At 50.9% G+C, this 19771-nt stretch overlaps 1 protein-coding gene across 2 annotated transcripts; it reads right to left on the minus strand.

The window, feature by feature from the left end:
- Positions 1 to 7566: 7566 nt before the first annotated feature.
- Positions 7567 to 19200, minus strand: CCNQ (cyclin Q). 2 transcript variants are annotated; one of them, XM_016215157.2, is made up of 5 exons: positions 18998 to 19200; positions 16004 to 16187; positions 14066 to 14198; positions 11747 to 11974; positions 7567 to 8038 (listed from the first exon to the last, which is right to left on the minus strand). In XM_016215157.2, exons 1-5 carry the CDS (start codon positions 19113 to 19115, stop codon positions 8009 to 8011), a joined length of 693 nt encoding a protein of 230 aa, XP_016070643.1. In that variant the 5' UTR covers positions 19116 to 19200; the 3' UTR covers positions 7567 to 8008. The 2 variants fall into 2 exon arrangements, with proteins under 2 accessions (XP_016070643.1, XP_016070642.1); XM_016215156.2 differs by having other exon boundaries at positions 7567 to 8098.
- Between the last annotated feature and the right edge of the window lie 571 nt (positions 19201 to 19771).

Consider the following 19771-nt stretch of genomic DNA (forward strand, 5'->3'; position numbering starts at 1 on the left):
GCATAACCACCGCCAGCACGCGCACCCCTGCACACGGGCACCCAGGCGGGTGCGCAGGCCTGCGGGAGGGCACAGCCAGGTGGCTGCAGACGTTGCTCGCTTGCACAGCACTTGCAAGAAACGGTCCATTCATGACTTCTTACCCGGGACCAAGGAGATGAGGAGGAGGAGGAAGGGACGAAAAACCAGAGAACAAGAAGAGCTGTGTTTCCCACTTTTTTTCTATCAAAGCTTTTTTTAATGACCACTACAGTGCCACCAGATATTTGTCATTGGGCTCTGCGGTGAGGCAGGGGGTTGGTTTTGGTTTCTTGGGAACTTTGTTGCACCCACTGGAAAGCAATTGGATCAACAGATTCATACAAAAGGAAAACAGGCAAGCACCACTTTGCGAGGTGGGGAAGGGCGCCCCTAAGCAGGCAGCCCACACACGGACCCAAAGCACCAAGCACCCCACCCCCAGGACACGTGCAGTGGGCGCGCGTGCGGATAGACATCTACGCACATATATGACCAGATGCATATTTAAAGAATAAGGAACTATTTATCAGCATGATATCTCCATTCCTCTTATCAGGTGTTTTTATTTCGAAATTTCATTATTTATTGTGGCAGGCTTTCTTTTTCCCCCAGGGAACTAGACTGCAAGGATATCTTTTTGGTTACTTGCCCTACCCAGAGCTCCTCTCCTCCTCCCCCCCCCCCGCCCCCATCCTCCCTCCTCTTGGCACCGTTCAGGCAATGTCTCCATTGAGGTTCCCAGTAGAAGGTCGGAGGTGAGGACGAAAGGGTGAGGTTAAGATGGAAGCAGCTACAATTGGAACATTTGCACTTTGAGACCCCTGCCTATTGATGGGATTTTTATTTAAAAGGAAAATACCAAAGTATTGATGAGAATGATCCCTTCCAGGAGGTAGAAGGGGGAGTTTTGCTTTCAGTTTCCTTTGGTTTCAACTCCAATTCCAAGTGCTGAATTCTGGTTGGTGGGCTTTCTTTGTCCAAGGTCCAACTTCAAGAGCATGAAGCTCTGCCCCCTGCCACCTCTGACCCCATGTGGGGACCCAGGATGGGGGGAGGAGTGACAAGAGTCAGACAGAAAGCAACGGAGGAAGAGGTACCATCAAAACCCAAGAGGAGCTGACATGGCTGCAATGCAGACTCCAGCCCTCTTGGCACCTCCAACTGGACTCCCACACTTTGCTTTGGCAAATGCCAAGTTGTTGCTGAGGTGCCCATAAAGTGACTGGGGAAAGTTCTCAGTACAACCAGCCAAAGCACTCTTCTGACCCCAGCTTCCTCATTTAAAGACAACTATGACCCATAACAGCATGGATTTGTGTCTGTAGCCACCTACTGCGACATCAGGGAAACAGAAGCTGAGGCAAAACCCTGGGAGCTAGGGCACCTCGTGCCTGTTGCTCGGATCCTACCTGTGGCTCTCCCTCATGTGCCTGGAACGCTGAGGAGGTCAGCTTCCTGGCATGGGTTGCAGGTAGGGAGGGCGGGGTCTGGGTGCCCCACATGGTTCCCTCCGGAGCCTCTCCTTTCAGTGTGCCAAGCCTTGATTTCCCCCGAATGCACCTTAGCTGGGGAGGGAAATGCAGAAAAAGAGATTCTTCTACCATCTGAATTCACCTGTCTCACATTTTTCAGGGAGGCAGTGGGAGTCCAACCACGGCTCCATGTGCTTGGTGTCACTTGGGCCTGAGGCTGAGCCACTGGGGGACAGCTGGGAGCTGAGGGACATGGTGTCAGAATGGAAACTGCGGTGCGATGGGCACATTCGGCAGTTGAGCGGCAGCTGGACTGGTGGCAAGGCTGGTCCGCCTATCACGCCCCCATCTAGCACTGGGTCTCGTCTTACTTCCATCTGCATCTGTGCGCATCTGCGCCGGCAGCCAAAACATGCTCAGGCTCCAACATTAACATGAATGCCATGTCACCCCTTAACAGGAGTAGTCACATCTCGGGCAAAGGAATTTCAGTTAGCAAAGAAAATCCCACTTAAAATGCCAGCTACAGATAACTTAAAGCCATTCCTTTTTTCCAAAGGGCACATTGAGAATGTTACCCACGTGTAAATTGTCCCTATGTCCTTGTTTAAACAACCACAACAAAAAGGGCAACTCAATGTGTTGAGGGTCTGTGTGTTCTTAAAGAAGAAATAAAATTGGAAATGTCTAAACTGAAGAAGACAGGCTCCACAATGCTACACTCATGGGCTTCCTTCCACTCTCTGTTGTAGACACCTTGTCAGAACAAATGGTCCACATATATTAAAGAAAACCCTCGCTGCTGCTGTACAAAGTTGCCTACTGTACGTGTCGATTGTCTAGTCCCTAGGTTGCCTTTCCGTGGGCTGCGTGGTTCAGAAAAGGGGGGCCGTGACCTCGGATCATTGCTCTGGTTTCTGTAGTCTTCAGGCCGAGGGACCTGTCTCATCAGGGAGCCCCTCTCTATAAAACATTATATTATATGGAATGGCTTGGTCAACTGTGTTCAGTTATTAAATATGTTTTACATTTTTATCTGCCTGTTATAAAGATGAACAAAAAATATCTTAATGAGGAAGACCACAGATGCATAATAATTTAAAGTCTGTAGTTGAATTTCCTAATTAAAGAATAGACCAAAATTTCTGTGTATAAAAAAATGAAAGGCTCCTACAATCCTGGTCTGGGTAATGTGTGTGATTTATTATTTGGTGAATTCGCATCTGCAACAAAATAAAGGTGTCTTCGTCTGCCTCGCCCTCCTGGGCCAAGCCCTGGGAGTGGCGGGGTTCTCCTGAGTGTGCAATCGCCTTTCTAATCCTATGGAAGGGTTTCACCTGTCCTTAGGGTCAGGCACTCCTGGCAGAGGTTTGCATGGTGGTCCTCTAACTGTCTTGACCTGGAAGGGCTGGACCTGAATGCCTACTCTGGTGTGTCCTCAGAGGAGGGTGGGGGTGGGGGACCAGAGATGATCGAAACAATTCAATACCAGCAAACAAACCCAAACTCCAGAATCTTGGCACACAGGTAGACTCTGTCTTCTTTTCATTGTGGTAAAATATACACAATACAAATGTTACCATCTTAACCATTTCAACCAGTGCAGTGGCACTAAGCACGTTCACATTATTGTGCAACCATCCCCACCATCCAAGTCCAGAACTTTCCATCTTCCCAAACTGAAATCTGTCCCCATTAGACACTAACCCACACCCCCCTCCCTAGCCCCTGGCGCCAACCACTCTACTTTCTGTCTCTCCGAGTTTGACTCCTCCAGGGGCCTCATAGAATGGAATCATACACTATTTGTCCTTTTGTGTCTGGCTTATTTTACTCAGCATAATGTTCTCAAGCTTCATTCATGTAGAAACATGTATTAGAATTTCCTTCCCTTTTAAGGCTGAATGACATTCCATAGCATGGATAGACCATAGTATGTGTGTTTTGGGGTTTTTTTTTTCATCCTCACCCAAGGATATCTTTTCCGTTGCTTTTCAGAGAGTGGAAGAGAGAGAGAGAGAGAGAGAGAGAGGGAGAGAAACATCAACGTGCAAGAGACACATTGATTGGTTGCCTCCTGCATGCCCCCCGACCAGGGCTGGGGATGGAGCCTGCAACCTAGGTACGTGCCCTGGGCCAGAATTGAACCCGGGACCCTTCAGTCCACAGGACAATGCTCTAACCACTGAGCCAAACTGGCCAGGGCTAGACCATGTTTTGTTTGCCTAGTCATCCGTCAGCGGACACTTGGGCCACTTCCACCTTTTGGCTGCCATAAGTAGTGCTGCTGTGAACATGAGTATACAAATACCTGTTTGAGTTCTTGCTTCCAATCTGTTTAGGTGAATACCTAGAGTTGGAATTGCTGGATCAAACAGTAACGCTATGTTCAAGTTTTTGTGGAACTGCCAAACTGTTTACCACAGCACCTGCACCATTTTATACACCCCAAGCAGGGCCCAAGGGTTCCAATCAGACTTCCTCTTTAATTCAAAGCCATGGAAAGAAAAACCATCATTTTACTCATTCACTTGCTCCATGGGTCATTCCCCCATTCATTCTTTTACTCACCAGGTGTTTTTGAACACCTGTGCGAGGGGGCATCTGTAGTCTGTGGCCCATACCCTCTGCTTCACCAGCAGAGCCACAAAGTCAGCTCTGGCCTGAGACTTGCAAATGACTACTGCGGTGACAGCGCCAAAACTCCCCACATCTCATTTCCTCATATTTCAGCCCCTCCACCCTGTAGTCACCCTTTTAGAGTTTGCAGTGCCAGAGGATGCATTTTCAGGGAAAGTGCCAAGAAAGAAGAAAAATGGCTTCTCGGTTCCCTCCCAACCACCAGAATCTACTAAAAAAGGCAAAAAAGACAAATAGCCCCAAACAGCAAACAAATAACAGATCCCTTGCTTCTCCATTGATGTGTGAGTCCCCCTTGAATCATAAAACTAAGTAACTCTAGATTGGGCCAAATGCCATAGCAAGATGGCATTATGGAGAGAGACTGTGTTCCACCAAAAAGAATCGTTAATTTGTGTCTGGCTTCTTTTCCATTGATTTACACTACCAAATATGGTATGGGGGAAAAGGGCACTTAGCCAAATGGCTTTGGGGCAAGGAAACACTACAACACCCACCTCTCCACAAAGCCGACACCATCTTTACCACCCAATGACACTTGGGAGCAAGGGTGCATCTTGGCAGTCTGAGGAAGGCCCATGTAGGAGCTTCCTAAGACCGCTGTAACAAAGTTCTACAAACTGGGGGGCTTCAAACAACAAACATTTATCCTGTCACAGTTCTGGAGGCTGGAAGTCTGAAATCAAGGACTGAGCAGGGCTACACTACCTCCACAGCTCTGTGGGAGGGTCCTCCTTGTCTCTTTTATTTCTTTTGGTGGCCGGCAATCCTTGGTGTTCCTTGGCTCATGGCCACATCACTTGTCTCTGCCTCCATTGTCACATGGCCATTTCCCACTGTGCATGTCTCCTCTCTTCTTCTAAGGACACCAGTCATGTTGCTTTAGGGCCCCCACTCCTGTAGAATCTCATATCACCTAATGATATCTGCAAATACCTTATTTCCAAATAAAGTCTCATCCCCCAGGGGGTTAGGGTGTAGACACCTCTTCTGGGGAACACCACTCACTCCCTCACAGTTGGAAAGGAAGGGATGGGCCAAGTCCCTTGTAGGACCTGGTTTGCCCTCCTCCTTCTACCAGGTTGACATGCCAAGTAAGGCTCAGACACTTATCACTTTACAGTAATTAAGATGTGCCCTGGACTAAAAAGTTCCTGGGAGCTTCAGGTTCTAGAAAATCTTCTTGATCTCTCATTGCTGACTTTTTTGAAACTAAAACAAAAGAGATGAGAAGTTGTATATCTTCAATCCCCATTATTTTTTACAAAAGCCTCAGTATGAACAAACAAAAACCACCCTGTACCACTGACTTTAGTTTATATCCTATAGCCAAATGTCCTTACAAAGTTGGGCTGTCATGTCACATATTCCCAGACAGTGTCACATACATCCCAATACCTTCCCTTCATCTCTATTCCAATGACAACACACACTGAAGGTAGAGCTTCCAGTCCTGGCCACATCAGGAAAGCACGCAGAGTGACAAACACTGAGATGACAGGCCAAGACTCACAAAGCCAGCCTGTCCCAGGGAAGTGTGACAAGCACACAAGCAAATCAAGGGATTTTTTTTCTTCTGCTCCCCCCCCCCACCTTTAAAAAAATTTTTTTTATTGATTTTTAGAGACAGGAAGGGAGGAGAGAGAAACATCGATCAGCTACCTCCTGTATGCCCCCTACTGGGGATCCAGCCCTCTAACCAGCAACCCTCTGGTACACAGGACGAGTCACTTTTTTTTTTTGGTCAAGGGATTTTACAATAACGATCACAGTCTGAGGTGATTTGGTCTGACCTGCTCAGTTTATAAAGTGGGAAACTGAGTCCCATAGAAAGGAAGCCACTCAACTGGTATTCTGTCATCAGAAAAGGAAACCTAGACCCACAGAATCTCCAGAGAGCCTGCATTAGCCCCTGCCACCCCGAGCTTTCCGGTTGTGCTTTCCTGGTTCAGCATGGTAGCTATCAGTGGGGGGTGGGGATGCTCATTGAATCCTTAGGGAGCTTTACCCAACCATTCCCCTTGGGTCTGATTTGGGGAAGGAGGTGGGGAGGGGGATACACTGGAACAAGTGTAGTTTGAGAGCCCTCCCGTCCAGAGCAGGGGTTCTGCCTTCTGAGAGCTAAGAGTGCGGCCTCCTGTCAGGTGCATGGAGACCAGCGGCCTCGCTGGAGGCGGAACCTGAGATCCAGAGAAATAGAAGTTTCCATAGGAGCTTGTGATCTTGTCAGGGAAGAGATGATGAAGAATCCAAAAGTGAAACATCCATCTCTTAGTTCCATTCAAAGTAACAGTAACTGCTGGCCAAGGGCAGTGCCTTGTCAGCACAGGACGAGCAAGGCCTGGGGAGGGGGGCTGGGCCCGGTTTGCTGAGAAGGGCGCAGCAGAGGTGAGGCGCTTTTTAAACGGCCAAAGGCAGACAGGACTGGCAAGAGCACCAAAGCTGTCCTCAGAGGCCTGCCTGGGTGGCCCCCACCTGCTGCTCTCCATGCTCAGAGTCCTACCCCTGGGTCCTGAGCGTGGGCACTGACCCTGTTCTCCAAGGGCTCCCAATTAAGCTGGGTGTAGAGGTGGAAAGGACACAGAGGAAAAGGGGGCATGTACTTGGATCCCTCACCCTGAAGACAAATAGCACAGTCACTTCATAAACTCAAGCAAGCCCCACTGCCTGACTTGTCATGAATGTGTGATCTCTCCTTGTGCCTCCAACCAGGGATGAGTGCTCTAAAGCACCCTGGTGGACTCCAGGCATTCCAGCCATCCCCCACACCAGTGGATGCCATAGGGCATGGCAGCCAGTGTCCACAGCCCATGCTCCCTTGGTAACAACCTCTCAAATGAAGGGAAGTACCTGGGACAGTCCCCCAGACCATACGCCATTGTGTGTTACAGGATGGTCCCACCGGTGTGTGCTGAGCCCAGTGCGGGTTCCCAGGGAGAACCACCCAGGCTCTGTTTCTCAAAGGCACCCACGAGCAGTCCTTCATGAAGAACTGCCTTTTGAGTGGCAGTTGGGGGGGGGGTGCCATGGCTCTGAGATTCTCTAGACTCCCCATCTAGACTCAGTATCGACATTAAAATTTTGTTATATACTACTTCAATTTTGGTCAGATCTGGGTTTTTTGAATCCAGATGATAATCCCTAACGCCCCTTTCCAAAATGTATGCTCACTCACCAAGCAGGACGATTGCCAAGCACTGCAAATGTCCCAGTAGAGGAGTGATGACCCGTGGGCTCCTTTAGAAGACACCACCATGACATGGGCACATGCTGTGCCATCATGTGCTCAGGAAGTGACGGGAGGCCTGCCCAGGACCGGCTCCAGGCAAGCCACCTGGAGAGCAGGGCAGTTGTCAGGAAATCGAATCTGGACAGCACCCATAAACACCCCAGGGCAGCACTGGCTACAAAGCAAAGACACTGTTGATTTGTATCACCTTTTATTATACAAAATAAAATTTCATCTATGTTATTCATTCATACTTTCTATAAATCTGGCCTTTAAAAAATCCCCAGGGGTACAGTCCCACCTGTTCTTTGATTTTCCTTCCAATGATTCCAAACCTCAACTGTAGTCTGCATCCTTTCAAAGGACAAAAGCTGACATGGATGCCTTAGAGCCGCCCCACACAGCATACTCCTGCCCACCGGAGGTGCAGCTCCCGTCCCCATCCGGACCATGGCTACTGGGGACAGTTAAGGCATGAGCATCAAAGCGGCAGCACGTCATCGCCTTCACCAGCCCATCTCCAGCAGCACAAAATCAGTCCTCCCAGCTAGTCCTCTGGGGACTAGCCGTCACGGCGATGTGGTGGCGCCATCCCCTGGCAACCGAGCATCCCAGGCTTCTCTTTGGGCAGGCCTGGACCAGGGCCTTAGGGGATCTCTGTGTCCATGGTATAAATCTGAATGAGATCAGACACAATGTTATCAATGGTTGGCTTGGTAAGGTCGTCACTAAACACCTAGAAAGAAGGAAAACAGGCTCTGGTTAGACTCCCTCTGCGCTCACCAAGGCTCCTGCGCTTAGTGTGTAGTCACATGGGCAAGGGTGGGGGCGGGGGCGGCACGAGGACTTCACTATAGGAAATGATGATGGCTCTCTGCAAAGCCAATTCAGTTCCTGCCTGCCAAGGTTGATCACAAAGCAGAGAACATTCCTGATGGAAAAGGCCTGGGTAATCACCTGACCCAGATAGGAGAGGGAACTTGTCCTAGGTTACACAGTGAGTTGGTAATGGAGCTGGGCCAAAAGATCAGGCTCTTGCCTCCCCACAACCCCTGCCAGGGCTATCTCAGGTCAGGGGTCTCTGGGGATCTGGGGAAAGGTGCAAGAGTTCATTTCCAGAAATAAGCAGGCTAGATCCCCTGGACCCTACCCCAAACTGGGCTAGCCCCTGGGGAATGCCTAGACTTGCTCTATAGCCTGGACCAGACATCCTCAACTGTGCCAGAGTTTACAAAATTGTAAGGTGAGTCCCCAGGGGCCCAAACCAAGAGTGGCATGCAGCTCAGGGATGCCCCTGCATGTTTCCAAGGAAAGTCTTGTCCTTGCCTGGCTCCTGGGAGGGGATCTCTCTAGACCCCTGGCAGTCCTGCCTGATGAGAGGGTCTTAGTTTGCCTGGGCCGAGCACCCTGCCTGGTACTCTATGCTGTCAGAGTGCTTTCTGATGGGGGCATGGGCTGAACATATGAGCTTGACCTCCAGGGGCTGGAGACTGAGTGAATGAGGTCAGCCACATTCACGCTCCAGGACTACAGGACCCACCCCAGTAAAGTCCCTACACGCCACTGGTCAGGGACACGTCCCTGGTGGCAGCACCCTGTGCATGTCACACATCATTGGTGGAAGAAACTGTGCTGTCTGCACGACTGCACTGGCAGGGGACCTGGAAGCTTGTGCCTGGTCTCTCCTGGACCCGCCCTATGTATGTTCCTTTTGTTTTTCTTGTCAGGGTCCACTGCCTGTGTGCTCCTGGAGACCCCAAGCTGAGAGTGACCTTTAAAAAGTAGTCCAGGGCCAAAAGCTGGAAGTCACCCAAGTGTCCTTCCATGGAGGGCTAGACAAACACAATGTGGTCAGTCCAGACCACGGAATAGTATACAGCTTTAAAGAGGACAGAAACTCTGACACATACTACAACATGCTACTGATTTAGAGGCAGTGCCTCATGGACCCAGAGGCTCAACACAGCTTAGCACAAGGCCTGCGGCCACTAGCACATCCAAATGCAGGCAGACTTCTGGCAGGGAAGTGCATCAAACTTTGTTACGTTTCCTGAGCAGCACAGCAGAGCCCCAGCAGACAAGTGACAACAAAGGTGGTTGCTGCATAAAGTAGTGGCGGAGAGCATGTGAGCAGGAAAAGTATTTTACAAATCAAATATAAGCACTCTAGGCGAGGTGCCATTGGGAGATGGCCCTCATAGCTCACCAAGTCCAAAGGGTGCCTGGATTCAGGACACTCACAGTGACAAGGCCGAGTCACCCAGGAAAGGTGAAGAGCTGGGTAGGCGTGAGCACACACACACACACACACACACACACCCACAAAGAAGCCACTTCTTCCCAGTTGTAACAATTACTGGTTAAGTCTGTGGTGCTCAGAAAACAGGCTCATGGTAGAACTGCCCTCTGGCACTCCTCTTGTGAGGGCCAAGAGTGTGAAGCAGAAGCGGTACAGTGGGGCCCAGTGATGTTCAGGAGTAAGTGAAGAGAAAGGATCACAGAAAGGCAGACACAGAGAAGAGCCATCAACGACAATGGGAAACACTGTCCCTGACACACACACCCCCACACACACACTGAGGACACTGTAGACCCAAGCAGCTGAGGGACTGGGGCTTTGGTGCCCACCAGATGTCCTGAGAAAGCTACTCCCTTATTCCAACAGAGCAGGGCCACTGCATGCACAGGGCCTGGGAGTCCCTGAGAAGCCCCCGCATGGAGCAACACTTTCTGTCCACACAGACGCCTTTCATCCGCATGCTATCACGGGCGCATCTGGCCCAAGAGCGGACTATGGGTGCGTTTGTTCAGACATGTGAGCACCTATGTGTGCCAGGTCTAGGCACTGGATGCTGGGCAGCTGATAAAGCAGACAACCTCCCTGGCCTCCAGGTGCCTACAGTCTGGCGAGTGGGCAGGCAGGGGGTATTTGACACACAATAAAGGCCAGCAAAGCAAAGAGCAGGAGAAGCTGTCATCTCTGTGGAGGGTAAGCAGGCCAGGGGGAGGGGGTGTCGAGAAAGGGGAAGAAATCGTTTAAGCCAAAAGCTGCAGAAGGGAGGGGGAGCAAGGAGCAGGCCAAGGAAGGCACTCACTGGGCACACTCCTTTCAGGGAAATAGATGACATATTTAGAAGATTTCTGGCCACTGTGGATTTGTGGAGGAGGGGTGAAGCACAAAAAGGAGAGACCTTCAGTTACTTCAAACTCTGTTTATATAGAACCTCATTCTAGGACAAGGCCAGACAATGAGGTGTTATGAAAAAAGGAACACCATGCCTGGCTGGCGGGGCTCAGCGGCTGAGCATGTACCTAGGATTCAGGGGATCTCAGTTCGATTCCCGGTCAGGGCACATGCCTGAGTTGTGGGCTCGACCCCCAGCAGGGGGCATTCGGGAGGCAGCCGATCAATGACTCTCATCATTGATGTTTCTCTCTCTCTCCCTTCCTCTCTCTGAAATCAATAAAGACAAATTTAGAAAAAAAAGAAAACAGGAACAGCAAGTTTCAAGTATGGGAAAGAAAAAACAGAAAATGATCTCAAAATTCCATTTTGAAACAATGGGGCTACTAGGGGAAAATCTGACAGGACTGCAGAAGTCCTTGAGCACAGCCCTTCTGACAGATAGATTTCAACTCGCTCTCTACAAACTGCACTTTGGATGCTGTAGGTCTAGGGGAAGCAGGGAAATATCTCAGTCATCAGTCTCATCTCTCTCTCAACCTACCATCTGTCTAACCTGTTCGCCCACCCATCATCTTCCCATTTATCCTCTCTGCCCCCTCCCATCTACCAACTATCTGTCTCTATCATCTACCTATTGGCCTATTATCTAATCTACCCATCCATCCATCTTCTATCCATCTTCTCTCTCTCTCTCCCCATCACCTATCTACCTATCCATCATCCATCCATCTTTTTAGAGCACCCCCTGTACTTCTGATGGGAAGCCAGGTTTATTAACCTCTGATCTGTGAAAAGCTCCCACTCAATTCAATAAAAGTGCTTAGCTGAGCTCTGCGATTCTCAATCGGGGGTGACCCCTATCCTGGGACACTTGGCAATATCTAGAGACATTTTTGGTTGTCATAACTAGTGGGGAGGATGCCCCCTGCTTTGAGTGGGTGGAGGCCAGTGATACTGCTCAATATCCTACAGTGCCCAGGATGCCCCACCACAGAGAATGATCCAGCTCCAAATGTCCACAGTGCCAAGGGGGAGAATCCCTGCCTTAGACTAGGAATGACAGGGTATTTTCAAGCTTCAATATTCCCAAGGAGCCCACATCTCTCTGCTACAAAGACACCCAGATACAGAGACTTCTGAAAGTTCTTAGGCAAAGGAAAAGGGGACACATGCCAATGCACTGAGCAGTCACCTCACCTGCCACCATGGCTTCTCGGCCTCGGCCTCGGCGGGCACCTCGACCCCATAGACCTGCAGGGCCAGGTGGAGCACTGCCACAGCTATGTGCTGAGCCCGGAACCGGAGGCACAGCCCCCCGTGGTAGCTGTCCCGCAGCAAGGCCCAGGCAGTGACGGAGATGGGGGTCCGCTGCCAGCTGTAACGATTCAGCCAGTTCTTGAGGGAAATCAGGTAGTGGAGCAGGTACTGCAAAGACATGCCAGTCAACCAGTTGGCTTTCGGGGCTCTGGCCCCCAGTCAACTGCCTCCTCACTGTGAGGCACTGTGGTTTCCCTGCCCGCCAGCTACTCTCCCATAACCTGCCTCGGTGTATATAAAACATAGATCGGACCAGGTCACCTCCTATTCAAAATCCTCCCATGCTGCCCTGTATCACTTAGAAAAAAGCCCCAGTGCCTTCCACTGGCATCCAAGCCCAGCCTCCCTTTCGGCCTCATAGCCCACCCCACACATACCAGGTGGGCTCCATCTCAGGGATCTGGCACTCCTTGCTCCCTTTGCCTGAAATCATCTCCTCTCCTGCCCCAGTCCCCACGTGCCCACCTACTCCTGTCCCCCAGGCCCAGCTTCTGAAACCCGCCTGGACCACTTTTGATGGCCACCCCATGGAAATCCCTCTCCATCACATGGCCCTGCTCCAGCCACCATTGGCAATCACTCTGCCCATCTCCTTGCCCCACTCAAACATAAACTCCAGAAACAGGGCCCTTATCAGCAGAACAGAACATGGTGCCTGTGTGCCCAACCTGAGGCTAGGATGCTGGTGGTGGGACACCTGCTTTTAGAACTAGAGACAGGTGACTGCATTTTGCAATAGTGTCGGTGGCTGCAAACTCTTCATAAGTGACCTTCCAGCTCAGTTCTATCAGCTCCCACTCTTCGGAGACAGCTACTTTGCCTGAACCTACTCAACTGAATACACTAGTAAGCCCACTTGACAGATGTGAACACACCTGCATGGAGCTGCAGCACACCTGGAGGAGGGGATTCACCCACCACTTTATGCCTTCCCTGACCCCTAGGAAGGGAAAGACCACGGCTCGTGGGTCACACTGGGCCCTACTTGTGGTGGGTGCTGTTCTTCCCCAGACTCTGCTCTCTGGCTGCCCTACAGAGCCAGGGCCCTCCTGCCTTGCCCCTGCAGCAAGCAGGCACTTGAAAACACACTGCTTCAAAATTGCCACCAGGCATTTCCAGGAGTGGGTTCGTGGTTTGGAAGGGAGGGGTGAGATTATAAAAAGGGCAACATGAGGGACCCCTATGGTGATGGAGTTATTTTTTATCTAACTGGGGTGGCAGATGCATGGTACACAAGCATAAATTACATTGGATAGCACTAGCACAGTACAAGTAATGACCAAGTAACACCAGGAACCAGGGACAATGTAGCAATGTCCACACCCTAGCTGCTACATTGTATTAGTTTTACAAAATGTTTCCATTCAGGGAGATTGGGCAAAGTGTCTATTTTAAACGAGATGTCCCCGTTATTTCCGACTGCTTGCAAATCTACACTTACCTCAATAAAAATTCAACTTAAAAAGAAACAAAATCCTGGCACAGAGCCTCACCCCCCCCCCCCACACACACACACACACACTCCTCCAGCAGGTCACAATTTCCAAGTGCCTTAAGGGTTTAATGTGTTCCTTTTGCTGCTGTTTGAAACAGTTCTTCTGTTGGGACTTACGTGTTCCTAGCAGTCAAAAAGTGTGCTACTTAGCCCTGGCCAGTGTTGCTCAGTGGTTAGAGAGTTGGCCCCTACACTGAAGGGTCATGGGTTTGATTCCCAGTCAAGGGCACATACCTGGGTTGCAGGTTTGATCCCTGGCCCTGGTCAGGTTGCATGCGGGAGTCAACCAATCAGTGTGTCTCTCTCACATTGATGTTTCTCTCCAAATCAATTAAAAAAAAAAAACCTGAACTGGATGTAAGCTCCAAGGCAGAGCAGCAACTCTTGGGGACAGAAACTCTAGTAGGCCACAAAAGCAGCCCTGTTTCTCCGTGGCTCACTGAGCACACAATCTATGTGGGTCACAGGACCTTCAAGGGCTTCCAAGGGTCTCATGGATCCCAGCTTGTGGCCACAGCTGAGCAGGAAGAAAGGCAGAACCTGAGAAAACTCCACAAGTGGAACAGGAGAGGCCACCTAAGCCAGTCACTGTGTGCCGTCAGAGCCTTGGTGCCCAGCTGTGACTCTTCTCTTCTAATGTCCCCCACGAGCTCTCAAGGATTAGATGGGTCCACTTTCGGTACAAAGAATAAAGAGGTTCGTACCTTGTGTGGGTGCTGAAAGGAGACTTGGAAACGCAGCACCCTCAGCACAAGGAGCTCACACTGCACAATGCTGTCCCGGATCACCCAGAATCGGGAGTCCAGCTCCAAAGGCTCACTGCCTGGGTGAAAGTACCTGCATGGAGAAACAGCAGTTCTTACAGCAGCCAGGAAAGTGGCCCCAGCAGCCCCTGAAGTCATATGCTGTCCAGATATAAACTCCAATATCCTTCTGCTGTACAATTAACATAGTGTCTTCTTCTGTTTTTATAAATCATTCTTCATCTACTTGTCTAGTGTACAGGATAAAAACAGTAACAAATGGAGGAGAGAAGCCAGCTCCCAGCAAGATGTCAAGTGTAAAGATGGGCTCTTTGCAAGTGCTCCAGAGGAACTGGAAGTTCTAGCAGGCTGCGCCGGCTGTGTTTCCTGTTACAGTCAGGGGACTGGCATTGGGGACGGTCTTTAATACCTGGGACGGCAATGCTCAGGGCTCTCACTCTGGGCACAAGGGCTTTAAACACTTCATGGGGATGATATATTCAGAAGAGAACATGTATTTCAGCTTTATATTTCCCAGATTGTCTTTCTTTCCCAGATCACTCTGTCCTTATTTACACCACATACGTCTGTAACACTCTCACCTACACTGGATCACCAAGATGTAGGAGAACAGGACTTACACGCAAGTAATCAAAACTGTCTGCCGATGACTCATCCTTCCTAACTCCTCACTCATTTCCCAATTCCCACAGAGCCCCACCAGGGGCCCCATGTCTAATCATCGACCCATACAATTTCCCTCCTGTCAGTTCTCCTGCTGGGGGCCTGGCAATTACGAGTGGACTCCAGCTGACTCACTTCCCTCTGCTCTTTTTCTTAGTCTTTTGAGGTCCACTGTGAACCTGTCACGCTTTTAGGGTGTGGGGAGTGCTTTTTCTGTTACCTGTTTATTAAAAGAGAAACAGCACAAAACATCTGTCTTTCCTAACAATTAGAGTTCCTGGAAGGGCTATGATGCTCCACTAGTCAGTAAATTTCCATAAATCACTTTCTCCTGGGCCCTGTGGGTCTCAACGCAGCCTGCCCGGCTGGCTGGGCTCACATATCTTTCCCCAACAGGAATACAGTTACCTGGGCCCAGGGGTGCTGTCCACTGACCACTGTGCCCTCACCAGGGCCAGAGACACTACTTAGCAACTCTGACTGGGTTCCTCTCACTATCTAAATACAAATAAGCTCTGGCCAGTGTGGCTCAGTTGGTTGAGAGTCGTCCTGTGCACTGAAAGGTCGCCAGCTCGATTCCCGGTCAGGGCACATGCCCAGCGTGCAGGCTCGATCCCCAGTAGGGGGTATGTGGGAGGCAGCCGATCAATGTTTCTCTCTCACCCTTCCTCTCTAAAATCAATAAAAAATAAAAATAGAAAAATAAAATAACCTCATTTATTTCTCTAGTCCTGTGGCTCTAATTCTTAAAAAAATATAAATATGAATGAGACGATTGCTCAGCTGGGCCCACACACTCCCCTGTATGACGGGACCTGTAGGGCCTACAGAACCCAACTGGTTCAATCTGCCCTGTTCAATGCTCCAGATGAATCTTCTTCAACACATCTTTCTAGCTCCCTCTACTCCAGCTCTGCCCCCCCGTGACACCAGGGGCTTCTTCATACCCACCCCTCCCCACTCCACCTGGCCTTTGAGGCTTCCCATTTCTGGTCCCAACTTCTTTCCCACAGAGCCCCCTAAGGCTTCTGACACCAGGCTCGTTCCCACCTTTGCTGCTAGTGCTTCCAGCCTGGTTCAAGGTCACCCAGGTGCTTCCTTCTAAGCTTGACTGCTGGTGCCTGGAAGGCAGGGCACAGTGGGGCCCTTCTCTGCCCTCCCATTCAGGTGGACATCGGGAAGTCTCCCCAAAGGCCTGGGCCTGGATGCTGTTACCTGTTGGACACATTGATGATGTCTCGGGTGCGTAGGTGCTGCTCTTCCACTTTGCCAGCCAAGTAAAGGGAAGACATGGCCACTAAGTAGGGGTCATAAGCATCCAGACTGATCTCGCAGAAGAACTTATGGTAAATGGCACAAGCCGTAGCGACGGGAATGGATTGCATCCCTAGCTTGACACCTACCAAGAAAAAATAGGCAAGAGATACCTCAACCCAGGGCTCACACCCCCTAAAGTGTGAGGGGCTGCTGGGCTGGGTCCTAAGGGCACACCTGCCTGGACAAGACTGAGAGCTTGGAGCCTAGCCAGCAGTGAGTGCTGGGTCTTTCACAAAGTCCTCTCCCTGAGGGACAGAGCAAGTCTTCTCAGATCCCAGTGGGCTATTGGGAGCTCTGCAGATTCTACTCTTTTACCAAGTCCCAGGTCACACCCCAGCTTCAGATCTGCAGACCACCGTAGGTGAAGCAAGCTTTAGATTACTGCTGTTAGCACCTGGCATCTCAGCTTCTGCACAACATCTTGGATAGGGCCACACACAATTGTGTGTCTGTTTCCACCTTACCAAGCATTTAACTAGAGATCACCATTGCTCCCCTCAGCTCACCTAATCAAAATCCTGCCAAGATGACAGGAGCAAAAAAAAGGCCTCTGAGCATCAAGCGGGTACCACAGTCCTGAGGTTTCTTAACCAATGTCACCCCAATAAATTCAATAAAGAAATAAAGAAATATAAAGATTATACTCAGACCCTGGCCAGAGTGGCTCAGTTGGTTGGAGTGTCATTCCATACACCAGGTGGCGGGTTTGATTCCCAGTCAAGGAACATACCCAGCTTATAGGTTCGATCCCTGGCAGGGGCACATGCAGAAGGCAACCAATTGATGTTTCTTTCTCTCTCTCTCTCTCTCCTTTCCTCTCTCTCTAAAAATCAATTTAAAATACCCCCCCCCCAAAAAAAAAAAAAGATTATACTTAGCACTGGTTTCCTAGTCTGCAGGTTAGAAAATCAAGCAGAGTGCCTGCCAAAGGCAACTGCAGGCAGAGCAGGAGAAAAGCCATAGCCAGGCCCCAGAGAAGACTGATGCACTGAAAAAGGAACAGAACTCAAAAATCAGAGCGCAGAGGCCAGTGTGGCTCAGTTGGTTGTCTTCCTGTGCACCGAAAGGTTGCCGGTTCAATTCCGGGTCAGAGCACATGCCCGGTTGCAGTCTCAATCCCTGGTAGGGGGTGGGCAGGAGACAGCTGATAGATGTTCCACTCTCACATCGATGTTTCTCTCTCTCTCTCTAAAATAAAATTAATCTTAAAAAAAATAAAAAATAAAAGAAAACCATAGTGCAGTGGTTTGACTTAGGGGTTAAGGCCCATTCCCCCACTCCACCCCTAGAGAGCTCCTAAGGAAATTACTGCAATGGGTCACCAAACCAAAACAAATTCACAATGACCAAGATTAACAAGAGGCTAAATGCCATCCAATAAACTGAAAGAAGATCACCGTCAACATCTTCTACCTAAGAAGGTGTATTAGTTCCCTAGGGCTACACTAACAAATTACCACAAACTCAGTGGCTTAAAACAACTTTTTTCTCTCACAATCCTGGTGGTCAGAAGTCCAAAATGAGTCTTAGTGGGCTAAGCTCAAGGTGCTTGGCAGGACTGGTTCCTCCTGGAGGCTCCAAGGGAGATTCTGTGTCCTCGCCCTTTCCAGCTTCTAGAGATAGTTGCAGTATTTGGCTCATGACCCCTTCCTCTATCTTCAAAGGCAGCAGTGCACAGCATCTTTTAACTCTGCTTCCATCATCACATGGCCTTCTCCTCTGCCTGTCCCTCCTCCTGCCTATCTCTTTGGGGACAGATGTGATTATATCAGGCCCACCAGATAATCTGGGATAGTTCCCCCATAGCAAGATGCTTAAGTCCACCTGTCAAACCTCTTTTGCTACATAAGTTAACAATCACAGGTTCTGGGCAAAGGCATATGTAATACATTTCACAGAGAAGTCCTTCAAAAGTAATACCTAAAAAGCTTTTAGTATTTCTAAGTTTAAACTTCAGTTGCATCAACAGTTCCTATATGGGACCCCTCATTCCCAGAGATGTCAATAAGGTAGTATTGCTGTATCTAACCTCCCACCAAGTCTTGTTTTATATAGCAAACTCTCAAAGGGGAGCATGCTTTCCTGGTTTACATGGACCCTTGTAGCAGATGGATGGAGCATTTGAAGGGACACTGCCACCCTTCCTGATACACTTTGCAACTTTTCTTAGAAATATTATGGTTCTGCATCATTTCCACAAACTGCCCCCCTTGACTTGAAATCACTCATCCGAACCCCTCTCCCTCAAAGTAAACATAAAGTAACAAAGATAGAAAGTAACCATCTGCCAGCTGATTAAGATACTATTGACAGCTAAACAATGTTTCTACAGGAATCCAATTGGTTTCATTGCCTAACTTGGGACCAGGGGCGCCCGAAACCACTCTGGACGCCCTGGCAGGGTTCAAAATGCCAGGTGCACCGTGGGTCCTCCGTGTGACAGTACCTCTGCAACAAGGCTTGTCACGAGCGTCATCAAATAGGTGCTCCAAAAGTCTCGGTGAAACCAAGTGCCATACAGTGTTCCTGTATACTGGGAGACAGGTGTGGCAGAAGGCACGGTACACTCCACCAGCTGCTGGCGCCCCGACTTGGCCACCTTCTAGCTGGGGCCAGTTCCTTTCCTTGTCCTGTCTTTGGGCCTGCGGGCAGGATGGTGAAATGACAATGCCCGCGTCTGCCTCGCAGTTCAAAGACTAGTACACAGGGCGTGGCGGAAAGGCAGAGGCCCCTTTCAAGCCCAGCCTCTTCCCTCGGCTCAGCCGCGCCACCTCCGCACCCAGTAGATCCCCTCCTCCGGGAATCGGGCCCCGAAAAGCTAGCCGGGGCCCGCAGGCCCGGGCCTCCATGTCCTGTCTGCACAGGTCTCGCTCTCTTCCCGGCCACGGTTACCTGCCTCCATGATGAACCTTGTCACACGGAAGTGCACCCTCGCCTCGGGTGCCGGCCACCCCTCGGCGTCTCGCGCTGCGTCCCCTCCTCCGCAGCTGTCCAGGCTGAAGGCCTCCATGAGACCCCGCCCGGAGGCCCCAGACCCCAGGCGGGAAGGACAAGAGTCCCCAGCGCGTGGCCGTCGGCTCCGTGGGTCCCAGCGGCTGGCGCGGCCGCCCTGCCCCGGCCCCGCCCCGCCCGGCCCGGCCCGGCCCGGCCTGGCGGCCCCCCCAGCCCCGCCCCGCCCCGCGGCCCCCCCTGGGGGGCGAGCGCGCGGTCGCGCGCAGAAGGCGAGAGGACGAGCCCGCTGGCGCCCGCCCAGGCCCAGGCGCAGGCGCAGGCGCAGACGCCGAGCAGCGGGACGGTCGGCTCGCGCGCGGCCCACCTCGCCCTGAGAGTCCCGCCCTTGAGAGGCTTAAGCCCGGCCTCCGGATGCGCATGCTCCCGCTCCCAGAGCCTCAGGTCTCACCCTGGGACCCGGACCGCTCCGCCTCCAGACGCCTCTAGCCCAACCCTTGGGAACCTCAAGCCCTACAGCCCAGAGCCCTATGCCTAGTCCCCAAAGGCTTAGGGAGCTGCACCTTAGGGAGCTGCACCTTAGGGAGCTGCACGCTCTGCCCTCCGGCAGCCGGAACCTACGGGGCTACTCTGCGAGGGCGCTTCAAGGTCACCCCTAGGCACCTAAGCTGGGGTCGTTCCAGGCTGGTGGCCCAGCGCAGTTTAGGACGGAGAGAG

This window comes from Miniopterus natalensis, chromosome X (assembly GCF_054644295.1).
Source record: "Miniopterus natalensis isolate mMinNat1 chromosome X, mMinNat1.hap1, whole genome shotgun sequence".
NCBI classification, from domain to species: Eukaryota; Metazoa; Chordata; class Mammalia; order Chiroptera; family Miniopteridae; genus Miniopterus; species Miniopterus natalensis.